This window comes from Xenopus laevis, chromosome 1S (assembly GCF_017654675.1).
Source record: "Xenopus laevis strain J_2021 chromosome 1S, Xenopus_laevis_v10.1, whole genome shotgun sequence".
Lineage (NCBI taxonomy): Eukaryota > Metazoa > Chordata > Amphibia > Anura > Pipidae > Xenopus > Xenopus laevis.
The window spans coordinates 48,891,981-48,910,308 of NC_054372.1; the positions used below are offsets into that span (position 1 = coordinate 48,891,981).

An 18,328-nucleotide genomic window follows, 5' to 3' on the forward strand; every position below is an offset into this window, starting at 1 on the left:
TGTAGCCCACACTTTACCCAGCGCAGCTTACAGTGGCCCTTTCACTCTGTGTTCACTTCCTTGTTTGTATAATGTACTGTATATAGTGAATAAAGGATCCCCCATTGTAAAATATAAGGATATTATAAGTCACTGAGGAGTTCCATGACCATATAAAAGCACAGGTCATGGAACTCCGAGGTTACTTCTAATATCCTCATATTTTTCAAGAAGGAGCACTTTATTTATTATAATACACACATTTTAGTGAGTCATGTGACAAAAATGACATCACTACTCACCATTTATAACTGATGACATCACTACTCACCGTTATAAGGATATAATTTACAGCATATTCATGGCTTTTGTGTATTATACCCTAATATATACCAACCGTCCCTTACTAACATAAACTTACACACATTTATTACTAGGGTAACGTTTTTTAAACAAATACAATTGATGGTCACATTTTGTTTATTTTTTCACTTCTTCAAATTCTAACCAAAATTCCAAACATAAATTCTTATATCATATAATATATATATATAACCAGCAAAATGTAGAACTGACATTTCTGTCAGTTTTACAGAACTGCTTCATAATATTTATTCGAAAGCTCCATGAATTTTATTATTTCATGCAGGGCGAAATTCATTTTATGGACGTCCACAGGAAAATGTTTCAACGAATAAACACGAGAAAGGTCGAGAATGGTGACCTTGGCAAAAATAAAAATGGATCTTTTCATGTTTAGGCAGCTTTGTGCACTGGCATGCCAAGGCAAGTCTTAAGTCATTATTATTATTATCCGTTACTTATATAGCACCAACATATTCAGCAGAACTTTATACTCAATTGTCCCTGAACCAGTGGAGCATTCTCACACATTATATTCAGTTTTATCAGGAGCCAATTAATCCTCCTGGATGTTTTTCAAGTGTGGATGGAAACCAGAGCACCCGGAGGAAACGCACACGAGCACAAGGAGATTGTACTGCACTTTGTCTCAGTAACACTTTATATAGAAGCTAGGATGCGATAGAATGAAAAAATTTTACACACCCCTCTAAATTTTCCCATTAGCCAAAAAAGGCAAAAATAAAATGCCAACTAAAAAAAAGTTGGTAGTTGAATCTTCCATAATATATCATATTTTATGCTTGGGCATCTAAGTCTCTTCTTTGTATTATGCATTAGCATTTGGCTGCTGCCAGATCCCATGACCCTTACGGCTCTTGATACAGAAGAGGAGTTTGTCCTGCGTTAACATACTTTCTTGATCTGTAACAGAGGGAAAATGTGTCCAGAGGCGTTTGGGAATACGCGTTACTCATCTAATTACAGTGGTTTGTGTGGAGACAGCCATGGAAGCAAAATCCATTTCCTGATTAAATGTGAGGGATCCAGATGTGAGAGAATGCCTCTCGTTTTATTTCTTTATTTTATTTTGCAGCCATTAGTAAACCATCGTTCTGCTCCGTTTATACAGCCCTTCTTCAGACTTGTAAATGTTTATGGCAAATTTAGATAAAGAGACTGCTGTTTAATCTCCAGGGGAGTTACTGAAATATATATTGTGTATCGAATCTACTGTGAGGCCCGGCCAGTGAGCTCTTACATTCTGCTAATCTCATTTATAAGAGTCACAGTTTGATATGCCAAATGGTGTACCTTACCCAGGCCAGATATGTGATATTTCATGTCCTGTCACTCAGCAGGCTGATAGGAGTCATTGTGTTTTTATTTTATCACTTCCAAGTCAGCAATGTAGACAGGGGCCCGGGCACAGCAATAAGGAATGCAGACCCCAGTGGCAGCCCAGGAGGCTCAGGAGTTCAGAGGGCTCTGTGGTGTCCTCACTAATGCAAAATGCTGATGCCTACTGTATATGTAGTGTTGTACAGCACTGGTAAAACTGGTGTGTTTGCTTCAGAAACACTACTATAGGTTATATCAGTGCTGTCCAACTTCTGTGCTACTGAGGGCCGGAATTTTTCTGGCCTACATGGTAGAGGGCCAATAATGGAAGTCAGTGTTAACCACTTCCTGTTTTTAAACCACACCCACTTTAAACCACACCCATGTTACTACAAGACCATGTACACATTAATGGGGGTAGCACACCAAAAAAAACAAATGGTTGGTGCTCATTGATATCACTCATCACTAATGTGAAACAAGTTAAGTCATATTAAGGCATACTCTTAAATCCATATGCCTCTTTCTCCCCTGTGGATAACACAGCACCCCCAGCACATGATGAAACACCTTAGGGGCCCCTAACAATAATTTTCAAATGCGTACAAACCCCCAGAACCAATACCAGGCTCATGTTCCACAGGCAGAGCAGGGCACACACAGACAGAGTAAGGCACACACAGGCAGAGTAAGGCACACACAGGCAGAGGATGGCACACAGGGAGCATAGGGCAGGCAGAATAGAGCAGGAGACAGGGAAACCTCAATGCTGGTGCCCCTCCAACAGTTTGTAGTGTGAACAGGTGAATAATGTGGGCAGTTTCAGTCTGGGTCTCAAGTGTGAACAGTACAGGGCTTTAGGGTATGAACAATAGAGGTGTCACAGGTGTGAACAATGCAGGGGGGATTACATGTGTGAACAATACATGGTGTTAAAGTCTGAATTTGAGGTTTAAACAATGCAGGGGCCAATTAATCTCTGTAGTGATACCTTTTAAAATTTACACATGGCAAGCAAACACAGCAGGCAGACTTTCATGTGGCAGGGGCATACAAGGGGGTAGTGGGCAGCCCTGGTTTATATAAACAAGCTGCTTTGTAGCAATGGGAGCAGCCATTCATAGGAGTAAAGGCTTGAGTTACACAGCAGATAGCAGATAAACTCTGTAGAACATAATGGTGTTATCTGTTATCCACTATTTAAACTGTGCCATATAGCCTTTTCCCAATTTCCACCATTGCTGCACAGCAGCTTGTTTATATGAACTATAGTAGTGTTTCTGACACAAACAGATCAGTTTTGCCAGCGCAGAGCAACAGCACTTGAAATGTAGGCAACATTTGCTGGCAGCGAATTTTTGGTGAAACGAAACGTGTCAAATTCGCCCATCTTTAGCTAATAATAAAAATACATTGCAAGCTTTCAAAGAAAAGACAGAAAACAACAGGGTACCTATTGTAGTTACCTACAACCCACAACCCACAACTGAACATTATTAGAAAAATAGCCAGAGACCTGCAACCCATGCTCCATACAGATACCCGACTAAAACAAATATTCCCGGAACTACCTCTCTTGTCTTATAGACAACCACCTAATCTGAAGAAAATGATTGTCAGAAGTGCTCTTTCTAAAACAACTAAAGCAGGTACATTCCCCTGCAACAGCAACAGATGTGAAACCTGCAAATACATCCTGTGCAAAGATCAAGTTGCTATTCTGAATACACAAAAAGTCTACACCATTCTGGACCACTATCCGTGTGCTTCATCCAATGTGGTATATATGATTACATGTACTAGGTGCTCTACAGGAGGCATATACATTGGTGCAAAAATTGCGCACAAGGATGAACAATCACAGACATAAAATCAACACCAAATCATGTGATACACACATTTTTGCAGTCAAAATCACAGTCTTCACGACATGCAGGCCTTAATTCTAATAGGGAACTTTAAAACTGAATGGGGGAAAGGAAGATTTATGAATTCAAATGTATGGAGTTATTTAACACATTAAGACAGGGCCTTAATTTAGAGTCAGGTTTCATGTCACACTGTGTCACCTGACTGAATCCAGACTCCTGGACTATTTACAACCCACCCTACTTCATTATATTATCTTTGCATTTGATCTCTATCTATCTGTAACTTATTGCCCATGAATACCTTTAACTGATCTAACAGTATATATGCTGTGCCTTTCTAGCTTTCATTTGTATTTTGCCTGACGAAGGGGCCTTGGTTTCGCCTGAAAGCTGGCAATGTATTTTTATTGTTAGCCAATATAGGTATCACTTCTACAATACTTTTTGTATTTGTTTGTTTTTTTATTTGTTATTTTTGATACTGGCTAACATGGTACCACAGTTTTTGTTTTATGTTTATTTACTGTAAGTTCGATCACTTACAAGGACCAAGATCCCATAATAACATGTTTTCATCATTCAGGAAAACACTTGTATAACTTAGGCCAAAGTTATACAGAACAGGAAAGGTCTAAAATAAATACAGCGTTTTTCTTAATATTTACAACCGAAGGGTCTACTGCACTAACTTTGAGCCTGTTTGTTCAGATGAAATATTTTTTAATCAGACAAAAATTGGTGGGTTAGCTCATAGTATACTGTGGCCAAGCACTGCAACTGAAATCTGTTTCAACCTATTCTTCTGTGAAATCTTGTCAAGTCCCTGTATGGTTGCTTATGAGCTACAATATGGCTTTACTAGAAATCTGGAAAACTCATTAGGTGTGACTTTTTCCTCTAACAGGGCAGAGATGAGTTGCTTTTTGCCGTAAAATGTCAACCGCACCCAGTTTTCCTGGCAAGGTCTTTATTTTGAAATATTTTAAGCTGTTCATTGAAAAAAATGCATTTAAAGTTTAAAGGCACTGTACATTTTTTTTTATTGTACTCTTGCAAGGCTTCATATGTATTTGATGCTCCAATTTGAGAAAAATCAGACATGTCAGTTCATGATATATTTCATGATATTCTTCACATATTACAAATGAATTTTTAAAATTAACTAATATGACAGCACACAAACTCAAAAAAAACTATCTTCATTATGGGTTATGTACGTTCTGATCTTAGCATACATGATAGGTGCAGTGCTTCTCAACATCAGACATAGGAATGGCACCAGCTTTCACTTGAGGTATTTACTCAGGCCAGTAATGGTACAGACGGGTTGTGTGTGTGGCGGGAGCTCAGCACTTGTCAATTTGGTAACTGCACTGTCTCCTCAGGCTTTCAGTGGTGCTCCTGTTCCCTGAGCACAATGTTAGGCATCACTATACATCATAACATTAATAACAGACAACACTTTTTACATTTAATTTAGCCAATTTGCCAATTTTATTAAACTACAGGCCAGGGCTGGAACTATGGGTAGGCAGAGTAGGCACGTGCCTAGGGCGCAAAGCTAGGGGGGCGCCAGGCACGTACCTTACCTCCGTCTACCCCATGTCCAGTCCTCTCTCTCCTTGCCAGTCCGCACTTCCGTGCGCTCGTTGAAGCGTGTGAGTGTCAATTCACGCATGTGCGCGTTGATGCATGCGAGCGTAACATTGCGCATGCGCACTAGCGTTGATTTGCGCATCCGCACTCCCAACCTGGCGCCGTGACCAGCCTGGTTGCCTAGGGTGCCTGGCGGGTCTGGCCCGGCTCTGCTACAGGCTGACAATCAATGTTTTGGAAGGGTGACACTGAAACAAAGGGAGGTCATCCCCCAAAAAACATTGATTGCCTTCACAAATCAATCTGGGGCTAAAAGGGGACCGGCCACCTTAACAAATAATTCTATTTTTTTATGTTAGTCAAGCAATATAAACTTCACTTACACCATAAAAATGATTGTGTTTTAGAGTTCACAATCACAGCAAGCAGACAGGTGCCATTTTGTGGACACTATTATCAATGCAAGCTTTGCATCATGCTACAATCTAGTTTATGTGCTAGAAAAGGGAACCTGGTGCTCATGCACTGGCTACACAATTTGATGGAGAGAAGGGGAAGGGAATGTGTAGAGGGCAGTGACATTTAGGAAGTGCTGAATGGAAAGTGAAAGTAATTGTCTGTCCCACCTCTATGTCTCAGGCGTAGAGGTGGGGCAGGCAATATATAATTGACAGCTGAGATTTTCAAATAGGTATGGATTTTTTTACAATTATATAAAAATTTTAAAGGAACAGTTAAGTGTAAAAATAAAAACTGGATAAATAGGTAGGCTGAGCAAATTAAAAAAATGTTTCTAATATAGTTAGTTTAATGTAATGTATAAAGACTGGAGTGACTGGATGTCTAACATAATAGCCAGAACACTACTTCTACTGCTTTTCAGCTCTCTAACTCTGAGTTAGTCAGCGACTTGAAGGGGGGCCACATGGGACATAAATGTTCAGTGAGTTTGCAATTGATCCTTAGCATTTAGTTTAGATTCAAAAGCAACAGTTTACAGCCTTTATACATTACATTTTTGGCTAACTAACTATATTAGAAACATTTTTTTATTTTGTACATCCTATCTATTTACCCAGTTTTTATTTTTACACTGAACTGTTCCTTTGATGTTTAATTTGAAAATGACTTTTATTATACAGCTTTTTATGTCTGGTGCCACTGAAAACCAAGAGTGCAGATGATATTACAGGTGCAGTATTCATAACCCACACTCACAATACATCTCTAAATACCGTGCCTCAGCATTTTACTTGAGACAATTTATAGTATGTCCTGCTAACTTATCCTCAAGCAAAGTCACAAACTTTGAATCCCTGTTTGTCCCATAAACCTTTTCGGCTGTAGAAATGCAAATAAAGATTATTGACCCCCAACAGCCGTGCCATCCATACTGTACATAGACTGCAGAGCTCTTCAACAGCACATGGCTGAAGTTTTATACATTTAAAGGGGCACGTCACCTTCACAAAACTATAATTTTCAAATCCTATACCACAAATAATATTTTTTCAGTTTCTTCCTATATTTTATTTTTTTTAGATGGGAAATATAGCATAAATCTTCATAATGAACTAATAGTTGTTAAGTGATCTATAATAGAAGTATCAGGTTTTTTTATTGTACCTTGCACTCAGATCGCTGCTTATGCCTTGTGCACAGATCGCTGCCAACCTGCCTGCTCTAGCTACCGTCTACCCACCTTGATCAATTCACAAATAGCTGTCCTCCCTAGGGTTTCCACCTTTGTGCGGCTCACGATCCAAGCAGGGGCAGGGCCATGATGTAACAGGGCGGGTTAGTGGAGGGCGTGCTATGTCATGTGAGGGGGGGTTATGATGTGATGACCAGCGATTGGCTGTTCACCATGTCAATCAGGGGAGATCCTGCCTGGTTTTCCTTTTTGGAAGACTGTCTTGTGCCCTTCTGAAAACCCAGGCTGTCCAGGTCAAATCCAGACAGGCGGTAACCCTAGGCTCCTCCCTGCTTTCCTGTTAATCCAAATCACCTGCTGATCACTGGGGGAAAATCTTTTTTTTTTTTTTTTTTTTTTTAAAAAACTGTATTAACCCTTTCCCTGCCAGCCGTTTTGTCCTAGATGCGAACATCTACTGCCAAGCAGTTTTTAGATATTTTGCACTCTTTCACTTTTAGGCCCCTTCCTGGGGCGGTCTTTTAGTTTACCCAGGAAAACAATATATTGTTTTTTTCAGGACAACCTGAACTTTCAAAATATGCAAGAATTTTGGTGTAATTCTACTTCTGTAAAAAAATATAGGCTTCTAAGTGTCCAATAAAATGAAAAAAATCATGTTTCACAAAGAACAATCACATATATCAGAAACATTATTTACTTTATGTATGAGAAAACAGCTGATTTGGAAAGGTCTGTGTCTCCTGAACGCGGCAATACCAAATATATATAGTTTTATGGAGATTTCTCACTTGTATAGATCAAAATCTAAAAGCAGTACACTAGCAAATGTCCAAAGCACCGCTCCCCAAACGGCATACTTCTGATTTCAAGGCCAAACATTCCACTAACAGTAGGTTTACCCTAGAAAACTACCCATTATTAGAAAGAACAGATTCTGGTGAATCAAAAATGGGTAAACATATCGTTGTACTCCAAACTCCCAAGTTGCAATTGTTTCCTAAAGTTATAATGTTTTATAGAAATTGGTGAATTTTTTGAAAAATGACCTCAAAGCTTCCAATCTACAGAATCGTATCTCCCACACATCATTAGGTATCAATGTAAAACACCCCAAATATGAAAGCCTGGGATCCACTGAACAGTTTGATGCCCAATATGTATAGGTGTACCCAAGCACGTGACATATAGGGGCCCTAAACTGTAGACACCTCATTTGAGCTATCAGTTCTGTAATTCCAGATACTGCAAAATCAGCACATTTGCATCGTTTTGGGGTGGGGTAAAAGTAAAAAAAAATAAGTTCATCCCAGAAAACCATATATTTTCGGAAAGTACACATTCCCACGAATCTAAATTGGGTATGCATGTCTTTGTACTACAAAGTACCAAGCCGCAAACGATTCCTAAATTTGGTGATTTTGGCGACATTTCCAAAAATCACCTCAAAATTTCTACCCTGCAGCATCGTATTACCCACATACTTTTAGGTATCAAGAGAAATCACCCCAAATATGAAAGCCTAGGGTCCTCTGAACAGTTTGATGCCCAATATGTATAGGTGTACCCAAGCACGTGGCAGACAGGGGCCCCAAAAGGAAGACCCCCATATGGTCTGTCATTTCAGGTACTGCAAAATCAACACATTTACATCGTTTTGGGGGGGTCAAAAGTAGAAAAAAGTGGGTTCACCCCAGAAAACCATATATTTTCGGAAAGTACACATTCCCATGAATCTAAATTGGGTATGCATGTGTTTGTACTCCAAAGTACCAAGCCGCAAATCATTCCTAAATTTGGTGATTTTGGTGATACTTCCAAAAATCACCTCAAAATTTCTACCCTGCAGCATCGTATTACCCACATACTTTTAGGTATCAAGCAAAATCACCCCAAATATGAAAGCCTAGGGTCCTCTGAACAGTTTGATGCCCAATATGTATAGGTGTACCCAAGCATGTGGCATACAGGGGCCCCAAAAGGAAGACCCCCATATGGTCTGTCATTTCAGGTACAGCAAAAGCAACACATTTACATCGTTTTGGGGGGGTCAAAAGTAAAAAAAAGCAAGTTCACCCCAGCAAACCATATATTTTTGGAAAGTACACATTCCCACGAATCTAAATTGGGTATGCATGTCTTTTTACGCCAAAGTACAAAGCTGCAAACCATTCCTAAATTTGGTGATTTTGGTGATATTTCCAAAAATCACCTCAAAATTTCTACCCTGCAGCATCGTATTACCCACATACTTTTAGGTATCAAGAGATATCACCCCAAATATGAAAGCCTAGGGTCCTCTGAACAGTTTGATGCCCAATATGTATAGGTGTACCCAAGCACGTGGCATACAGGGGCCCCAAAAGGAAGGCCCCCATATGGTCTGTCATTTCAGGTACTGCAAAATCAACACATTTACATCGTTTTGGGGGGGTCAAAAAGTAGGAAAAAGTGGGTTCACCCCAGATAACCATATATTTCGGAAAGTACACATTCCCATGAATCTAAATTGGGTATGCATGTGTTTGTACTCCAAAGTACCAAGCCACAAATCATTCCTAAATTTGGTGATTTTGGTAATACTTCCAAAAATCACCTCAAAATTTCTACCCTGCAGCATCGTATTACCCACATACTTTTAGGTATCAAGAGATATCACCCCAAATATGAAAGCCTAGGGTCCTCTGAACAGTTTGATGCCCAATATGTATAGGTGTACCCAAGCACGTGGCATACAGGGGCCCCAAAAGGAAGGCCCCCATATGGTCTGTCATTTCAGGTACTGCAAAATCAACACATTTACATCGTTTTGGGGGGGTCAAAAGTAGAAAAAAGCAAGTTCACCCCAGAAAACCATATATTTTTGGAAAGTACACATTCCCACGAATCTAAATTGGGTATGCATGTCTTTCTACGCCAAAGTACAAAGCTGCAAACCATTCCTAAATTTGGTGATTTTGGTGATATTTCCAAAAATCACCTCAAAATTTCTACCCTGCAGCATCGTATTACCCACATACTTTTAGGTATCAAGAGATATCACCCCAAATATGAAAGCCTAGGGTCCTCTGAACAGTTTGATGCCCAATATGTATAGGTGTACCCAAGCACGTGGCATACAGGGGCCCCAAAAGGAAGGCCCCCATATGGTCTGTCATTTCAGGTACTGCAAAATCAACACATTTACATCGTTTTGGGGGGGTCAAAAGTAGGAAAAAGTGGGTTCACCCCAGATAACCATATATTTTCGGAAAGTACACATTCCCATGAATCTAAATTGGGTATGCATGTGTTTGTACTCCAAAGTACCAAGCCACAAACGATTCCTAAATTTGGAGATTTTGGTGATACTTCCAAAAATCACCTCAAAATTTCTACCCTGCAGCATCGTATTACCCACATACTTTTAGGTATCAAGAGATATCACCCCAAATATGAAAGCCTAGGGTCCTCTGAACAGTTTGATGCCCAATATGTATAGGTGTACCCAAGCACGTGGCAGACAGGGGCCCCAAAAGGAAGACCCCCATTTGGTCTGTCATTTCAGATACTGCAAAATCAACACATTTACATTGTTTGGGGGGGGGGGACAAAGGTAGAAAAAAGTAAGTTCACCCCAGAAAACCATATATTTTCGTAAAGTACACATTCCCCTGAATCCAATTTGGGTATGCATGTCTTTCTACTCCAAAGTACCAAGCCACAAACCATTCCTAAATGTGGTGATTTTGGTGACATTTCCAAAAATCACCTCAAAATTTCCACCCTGCAGCATCGTATTACCCACATACTTTTAGGTATCAAGACAAATCACCCCAAATATGAAAGCCTAGGGTCCTCTGAACAGTTTGATGCCCAATATGTATAGGTGTACCCAAGCACGTGGCAGACAGGGGCCCCAAAAGGAAGACCCCCATTTGGTCTGTCATTTCAGATACTGCAAAATCAACACATTTACATTGTTTGGGGGGGGGGACAAAGGTAGAAAAAAGTAAGTTCACCCCAGAAAACCATATATTTTCGGAAAGTACACATTCCCACGAATCTAAATTGGGTATGCATGTCTTTGTACTCCAAAGTACAATGCCGCAAATCATTCCTAAATTTGGGGATTTTGGTGACATTTCCAAAAATCACCTCAAAATTTCCAACCTGCAGCATCATATTTCCCACATACTTTTAGGTATCAAGATAAATCACCCCAAATATGAAAGCCTAGGGTCCTCTGAACAGTTTGATGCCCAATATGTATAGGTGTACCCAAGCACGTGGCATATAGGGGCCCCAAAAGGAAGACCCCCATATGGTCTGTCAATTCAGATACTGCAAAATCAACACATTTACATCGTTTTGGGGGGGGGGCAAAGGCAGAAAAAAGTAATTTCAACCCAGAAAACCATATATTTTCGGAAAGTACACATTCCGACGAATCTAAATTGGGTATGGATGTCTTTGTACTCCAAAGTACCAAGCCGCAAACCATTCCTAAATTTGATGATTTTGGCGACATTTCCAAAAATCACCTCAAAATTTCTACCCTGCAGCATCGTATAAGCCACATACTTTTAGGTATCAAGAGATATCACCCCAAATATGAAAGCCTAGGGTCCTCTGAACAGTTTGATGCCCAATATGTATAGGTGTACCCAAGCACGTGGCATATAGGGCCCCAAAAGGAAGACCCCCATATGGTCTGTCATTTCAGGTACTGCAAAATCAACACATTTACATAGTTTTGGGGGGGGCAAAGTAAGAAAAAAGTATGTTCGCCCCAGAAAACCATATATTTTTGGAAATTACACATTCCCGCGAATCCAAATTGGGTATGCATGTCTTTGTACTCCAAAGTACCAAGTCGCAAGCCTTTCCTAAATTTGGCGATAAAAGCAACGGTTTTTACATTTCTGAAAATCGCCTAAAAATATTGCAATTGGCCGCATTTATCTCACCCAACTTCTTACATACAATTGTAAAACACCATAAATACTGATGCCAAGGGTCTACTGAACAGTTTTATGCCCAATATGCATTGATATACCAAGGCAGCTGGCATGTGCGGACCCCAAATGTAAATAGTGAATATGAGTTTTCTCTGCTGCCGATTCGCCTTCTGTAAACATAGACCATTGACTTCATATTATGTGCCTCAAGACCCTCCTAACAGCAAAGACCCCCCAAAACCATATGTTTTTGGAAAGTACACATTCTGACGAAAACAACCAAGATAAAGACGTCTTTCTACAGCAAAGTACCAAACTGCAAAACTTTTATAAACATAGAGATTTTTACATTTCTGAAAATCGCCTAAAAATGTTGAAGTATGCCACATTTATCTCACACAATGTTTTACGTACAAAGAAAAATCACCCCAAATATGGACATCAGAGGTCTACTGAATAGTTTGATGCCCAATATGTATAGATTTACCAAAGTATATGGTGTGTACGGCCGCAAATGAAAAATGTGCATATGAATTTTCACACTGGCCAACTAAGCTGCTGAAAAGAGAACCCCAACTGTGCGTTATGTGCCGTAAGACCCCCAAACTGTAAAAAGACCCCAGAAAACCATATATTTTTGGAAAGCATATATTCTGACGGATCAATCTAAGTAAAATAATATACCAAAGCACCAAACAGCAAAACTATACTAAAGATACATAAGGAACAATAATCCAGGGATAAAATTGCAATAAAACCACAAAAATTGTGCAAATCAATGAAATAACAAAATAACTGCACCGACAGCATAATTAGTGGCCGAAATCGATTATCCAATAGTCACGCTGCTGAAATAAACAGTTTTTATGGGTAAAAAAAACACAAATTGGTGAAATGAAAAAGTAAAAAAAATAAAATGTGTATACATGTGTGTACACTTCCAAGAATTGTGTGACAGTGTATAAGTGTGTATATAAGTCCATATAAGTGTATATAAATGCATATAAGTGCATATAAGTGGAAAATGAAAAATTAAAAAAAACGTTTTTTTTTTTTTTTTTTTTACTACTAAAATATGTGTGTATGTGTGTATAAGGTAGGTAGGTGTATGCAAGTGTGTAAAATAAAGGGCACTTACCGTTTTTGGCTGATCTAAGAGCTGGAGAAGAGAGATCTGCAGAGTTACAGCAAGCAGGAAGTGTGTGGGCGTCGCTGGAACACGAGGTGAGCAGGAGGAAGCAGTGCAGCAAGGCAGACACGCGATTTGCTGTGTCTGCCTCTTTTAGGTCGGCCCTGCGACAATCCAGTCGCAGGACCGACATGACAGCCCCCCAGCCTCGTTGCCCAGGGGGCTGTCAATGCTGCTAAACCTCTGCAGAGGCGGCTAAAGCCGCTGATGCAGAGTACAGCATGTAAAACTGCAAGCACGTACAATGTACGTGCTTGGCAGTTAAAGCCCTTGCCTGCCAGAACGTACGGTGTACGTGCTTGGCAGGCAAAGGGTTAAACCATAAAGCTAACAAAACAATAACAATGTTTTGAGTCATTATATAAATGTTATATAACACTATTTTGGGCTATTTAGACCAAACAGGGTTAATGTCAAGCTAGTGATTAGAGCATGGGTTACATTAGACTCGGGGGGTCCCATTAATCAAAGTCTGAATTTATCTCATATCTTCTAGCCTCAGGAAGCTACTCCCTGCTACACCTCCTTGATGGAGCACAAAGCTGCTCTTTCTTTCCTCTCTCCTAGAGAGTATTATAACAGAGGGTAACCCTGTCACTCACTAGCCTCGTTCACGGGGTCCCTGCTCCCGACTCAACTCTAGATATTCAGGTCCCTCTAGGGCAAAAATGGCTTTACTGGGCCAGGATGTACCCAGGCTCAGTGGAAACATCCAGATGGATCGGACACCAGGAGCCAAAGAGTAAGATCCACCCCTTTCCAAACACTATACGAAAGTGTGGCAGGAAGTAGTCATAAAGCCTCTTGGCCAATAACTGATATGTAAATGATAAACTAGATACATGGGCTTTTGCCCAGCAACTAGGGAAATGAGGAATGGTAGGGATTGAAAGCCATAGGGGCACATTAACCCTATTGGTCCCAACCAGTTATCAGCCTTTTCTGTACATTATTACATATGCAGACTGGGAACAGGACAGGACACAGACAGGCAGATGCAAGGGGGTTTCCTGCTACTGCAGAGTTCAGTCTGTCAGTTGCTGCGACCATTCCTAACCCTCATTCCAGCTTAGACACAGAACATCTCTGTGCAGCTCTAACATAATGATAGTTTAAGGAGGTAATTGCTTTCAAAACATGTTTTTTCAGCTTCGTTACATATTTTGAGGTAGGTTTATTAATATAGCTGACTATGAAGTTTCTATAAAGGGCCTCCTTTAGTTTTAAAAAAGGATTACAAGTGAACCCTGTTTACCAGTAGTATCTCAGATCGCTAATTTTTATACATAACAATTTTATATACTAGCTGATCTATTGCTCAGCAGCAGTCCCTACTGAGCATGAGTAGGAGTAAGTTAGGGTTGGTACCTTTTTTCTAAATTAACTCCTGTCAGGGGTGTGGCGGCTGATGTTGGGGCGGAACTGATGACATTGTGGGCAGGGAAAGTGATGTCGGGGGCAAAGGCTGATTGCGTAATGATAAGCAAATGGCTCATTACTAAGCCAATGACTGCAATGCCCTGTCTGGTTTTTCTAATCTGGAAATCCGGGCAGGCAGTTTTCACCCAAACAGCCCTTCCAAAAATTGTCTGTCCAGGTGAAAACCGGACAGGTGGCAACCCTACGGTAGGGGTAGGAGTAGAGAAATGCCTACAATTGATGCATTAGATGCTGCCATTTTTTCAGATATTAAAAAGGAATGTATCAGCTTGTGTATCAAATTAGGACAGTTTAGACAGTTGGCGAGCTAGCTTACCAAGCTTATATGAAGGAGAGGAAAATTAAACTGCTTTTTAAAGACTTTATACATTTTTCATGGTGTACTATTTAAAAATAAGTTTTGTAAAGGTGAATTGCCCCTTTAAGAAGAGTGGTCAAATTTAAGAAATTTAAGAAAGTATGGGTATGTGTGCTCTAGATTTACTTCTACTACCTACCATGACCTGGATGAATGAAAACCTTCATAGGCATATGTCAAATTTAAGAGTTTGTGACCCAATTTCTATACTAGATCTTTACACTACATGGGTGCACAAGTATCTTCTATTTATTCAGAGGAATTTCCCATCCCTTAGATTAAGCTACCTGAGAAGGTGCTCTCACCTTATCTCACCGCAGGACTGACTCTTGGATGTAAACCCATTAATAACATTTTGCGAAAGAAAATCTATACTAAAAGTTTCCATTGGTTTTAAAGGTAAATCAATATTGTTCTGTCCCTTTCGGTTTAGTCTTTTGAAACAATGTAGCAGAAGCCAAGACTTCAATTACCCCAGCAATGCAGAGAATAGCAAGGGGCAATTGACATTTACAAATAATTTGTAATGAACAGATATTGGAATTTCTTTCATTATGCACAGATCTGTTTTTCAGTTTGCAGCCCCTTAGCTGTTAAACCCTTCAGAATTTACAAGCCTTATACAATTCTGGCATAATGAGCACAGATGGATAAGGACCATGTCTGGGACAACAGTCTCTCAATAGCATTTCCCCCCTCAGGATATATAAAGGAAACTTTAAATGTCCTGATATCAAGGAGAAACATGCAGGGGGTTCTCACATAGGTTGATGGATTGGAAATTGGATTTGAAAAACTGATGGAATTTACATGGGACAGTTGCCATTGGCAGCAATTCAATGTAAAATCTGTCAGTGAGTATCTGTACTGTAGATGTGATGGATCACACAGCCTTATTATAATCTGGCACAGTTCTGCGCTTTCTGGAACAGGACTTTCCTCATTCATCGTGAGCATGATTGCTGCATTTTCCAGTTGACTCCCACTCAGACATCTGTCTTTGATCAGCAGAAGGCAGATTCCAGTTTGTCACAGCTCCCACTTCTGCTTTCTGTTCCACATGTGTTTTCAAAATTCTGTTTTATGAGGCTTTTTTTATTTTTTTTAAACTTTTTAACTATTCTATTGCATGTGCTTTACCATTATTAATTGATACTACTCGTGTACAAACTTATTCTCTGCTTTGACTAGTAAGAACATACCAGAGTTCCATATGCAGTCACCTAACAACCTTATTAGGCAGAAAAGAATAATACTGCAAGTGCTTCACTCAGTTTCCATTAACTGAACCCAGGGGAAATTATAGTATATAGTATATAGTACTGTATATAGTATGGGTATGTGGTTAGTACCTTGACAGAATGCACAGGCTGGGTGGTAGCTACAAAGAAAGGCACACTTGTGTTCCATAATACAGCATAAAGTGTGTTAGCCCAACAGATATGATTTATAGTTTCAGATCATTCACAAATCAACATATTAGTACAAGTTTGTCTGCTGTTGTCCTACTATTGGCTGATTCTTTTAGTGTCAGCTTTCTGTGTTCCAAAGCTTGGCCTCGTTTGTTACAGATGCTGACAAGCAACTTTTGTATAAAAATGAATTTCTAATTTCTAATAACTACCAGGAATTAAATCAAGCTCCCTAGGCCATGTCAGTCAGAGCGCATGCACATAACGTGCTCTTGACGTCACGTGCATGCACGTGAGCAAGTTGCAGCATTCGCTCATTATGTGTATGCGTATACTTTTTTAGTAGCATGTGTCATTCAGTAATCCTAAATAGAAAATTGTGACACAAACAAAGCAAACAAACCATACATGTTAGGTCACATGAGCCAATTAGCAGACAAAGTTCTGTGTTTTGCTTCCACTCTTCTTCTTATTACTATTAGAGCTGCAGTATTTCTGGTCAGGTGATCTCTGAGGCAGCGCAGGGATCATCAAGAAATGGTGGCTCAGGGGAAAAGATTTAAAAGGGCAATATTTACTGATCTCTATATTTATATATTTCTCCTTTAAATGGCATTTACAGTCATCTAATTAAGTAAAGTGATTCTTCAAGAATCCCACAATTTTCTTCAATACATTTCTAAAATGTTATCTTTTTTAATGTTAAAAGGCACCTAAGCCTGACGTCACACTTCGTCACTTCCAATTGACTCCCAGCCTTTCCCAAGACTCCTAAAATTCTTTGTATCAGATCATCATGCTTTTCATAGTTTTGATGGTTAGCACGGCACAGGCCTAAATCAAACTAAATGGACAATTTAAGGTGAACTTTCATTTTAATAAGAAAGTATTACAGGCAATAACTGTGAAGTGTTCTCCTGTCTTTTTCTTTGTAGCATTAACAATACACATTGGTTGAGAAATATTGTGTTCTGTTCTTTCCCAAGGTGAACAAGAGCCGACTGTCAGCAGCGACTCAGACATCTCCTTGATCATGGCAGTAGATGTGGGACTTTCAGATGTGGATCTTTCTACTGACCAGGACTGTGATGAGGCAAAATCATGAGCTGGAGCATTGTTGCTGTCTGTAGGAAAGTTATAGGAGAAGAGGACAAAAGACCAGCTCTCCTGGAGTTTGGACAAATCCAAAAATTATAACCAATCACCACCACCATAAATCTCCAGCGCACTCCATCCTGGTCTGATCATGAAAAGCAATAGCGCCCAATGCCTGCTATGTGCTGCACAGTTTCTTCCCGTTGGGCTCCCAGTTGTGTTGAACAGAGAGCAGAAAGCTCCTTGGTTCCTCACCTGTGCAAGGCTTCTGGATGCAGGCTTCCCTCGTGTGGATGGTAGAACAAATGGAATACAACTGAAATCTATGATGCTGTTAAAAAAGAGAGAACATAAAATTATATATTTTTGTTTATCTAGTTTTAATCAGTATATTCAGTCGCCAGTTTATGGACGGCTCATCCTGTGATCCATTTTATTTCAGGTTCCTGGCTTTTCATTGTTTGGCAAGTAAACAAGGAGAGGTCATAAGTCAATCCTGTGCCCTTATCTGAAGAAAGCTATGGTTACTGCTTGGGTAGCCTTTCCAGTTGCACTCAAGATGAAAATGTCCTTTAACAACACTGCCCAGCTCCATGTGACCTGCCATTCTCCACTGACTGCATAGGAGAATCAATTGTATAAAATATGAAGTGAATATCTTCCAACTTTTTACACTGTCAATAGTTGCCTATAATTAGAGAAAATTAAGAAAGATGCTTAGAAACCTAGATTTCTTCCCAGTCCCCTGAGTCACACACACCCTGGTTGAACAGTAAGAGCTAGTGTTCTAAGTATACAGTAGAAAGGATTCAAATCTTATGCACAGTTTTCTTTCAAACTGTCTATGTATGGACTGTCCCCAGATTACGCCATTTCAGTGCGACCATCATTTGTGTGTAGGTAAATAAGAAAATGAAAAGAAATGGCTCCTGCATGATGGTTTATATAAAAACAACAGGACAAACTCATTATCTCGAAAACCAGAGGATATTGTTAACACCAATCCCACAACCAGATCTGTCCCAAACCCTTCATACTTTGCAATAAACCCCACCTCTTTTGTATCTAAATCTAAATTGGCCAGGGAGAA

General features: G+C 39.8%; 1 protein-coding gene across 1 annotated transcript in view; it reads left to right on the plus strand.

The window, feature by feature from the left end:
• Window positions 1-17,950, plus strand: part of rnf150.S (ring finger protein 150 S homeolog) — an 81,141-nt gene extending 63,191 nt beyond the window's left edge. Inside the window, exon 7 of the mRNA XM_018243286.2 lies at window positions 17,130-17,950. Within this exon, the coding sequence (XP_018098775.1) occupies window positions 17,130-17,248 (119 nt within the window). The 3' untranslated portion in view covers window positions 17,249-17,950. The remainder of the gene's footprint in view (window positions 1-17,129) is intronic.
• The last annotated feature ends 378 nt before the right edge of the window (window positions 17,951-18,328 follow it).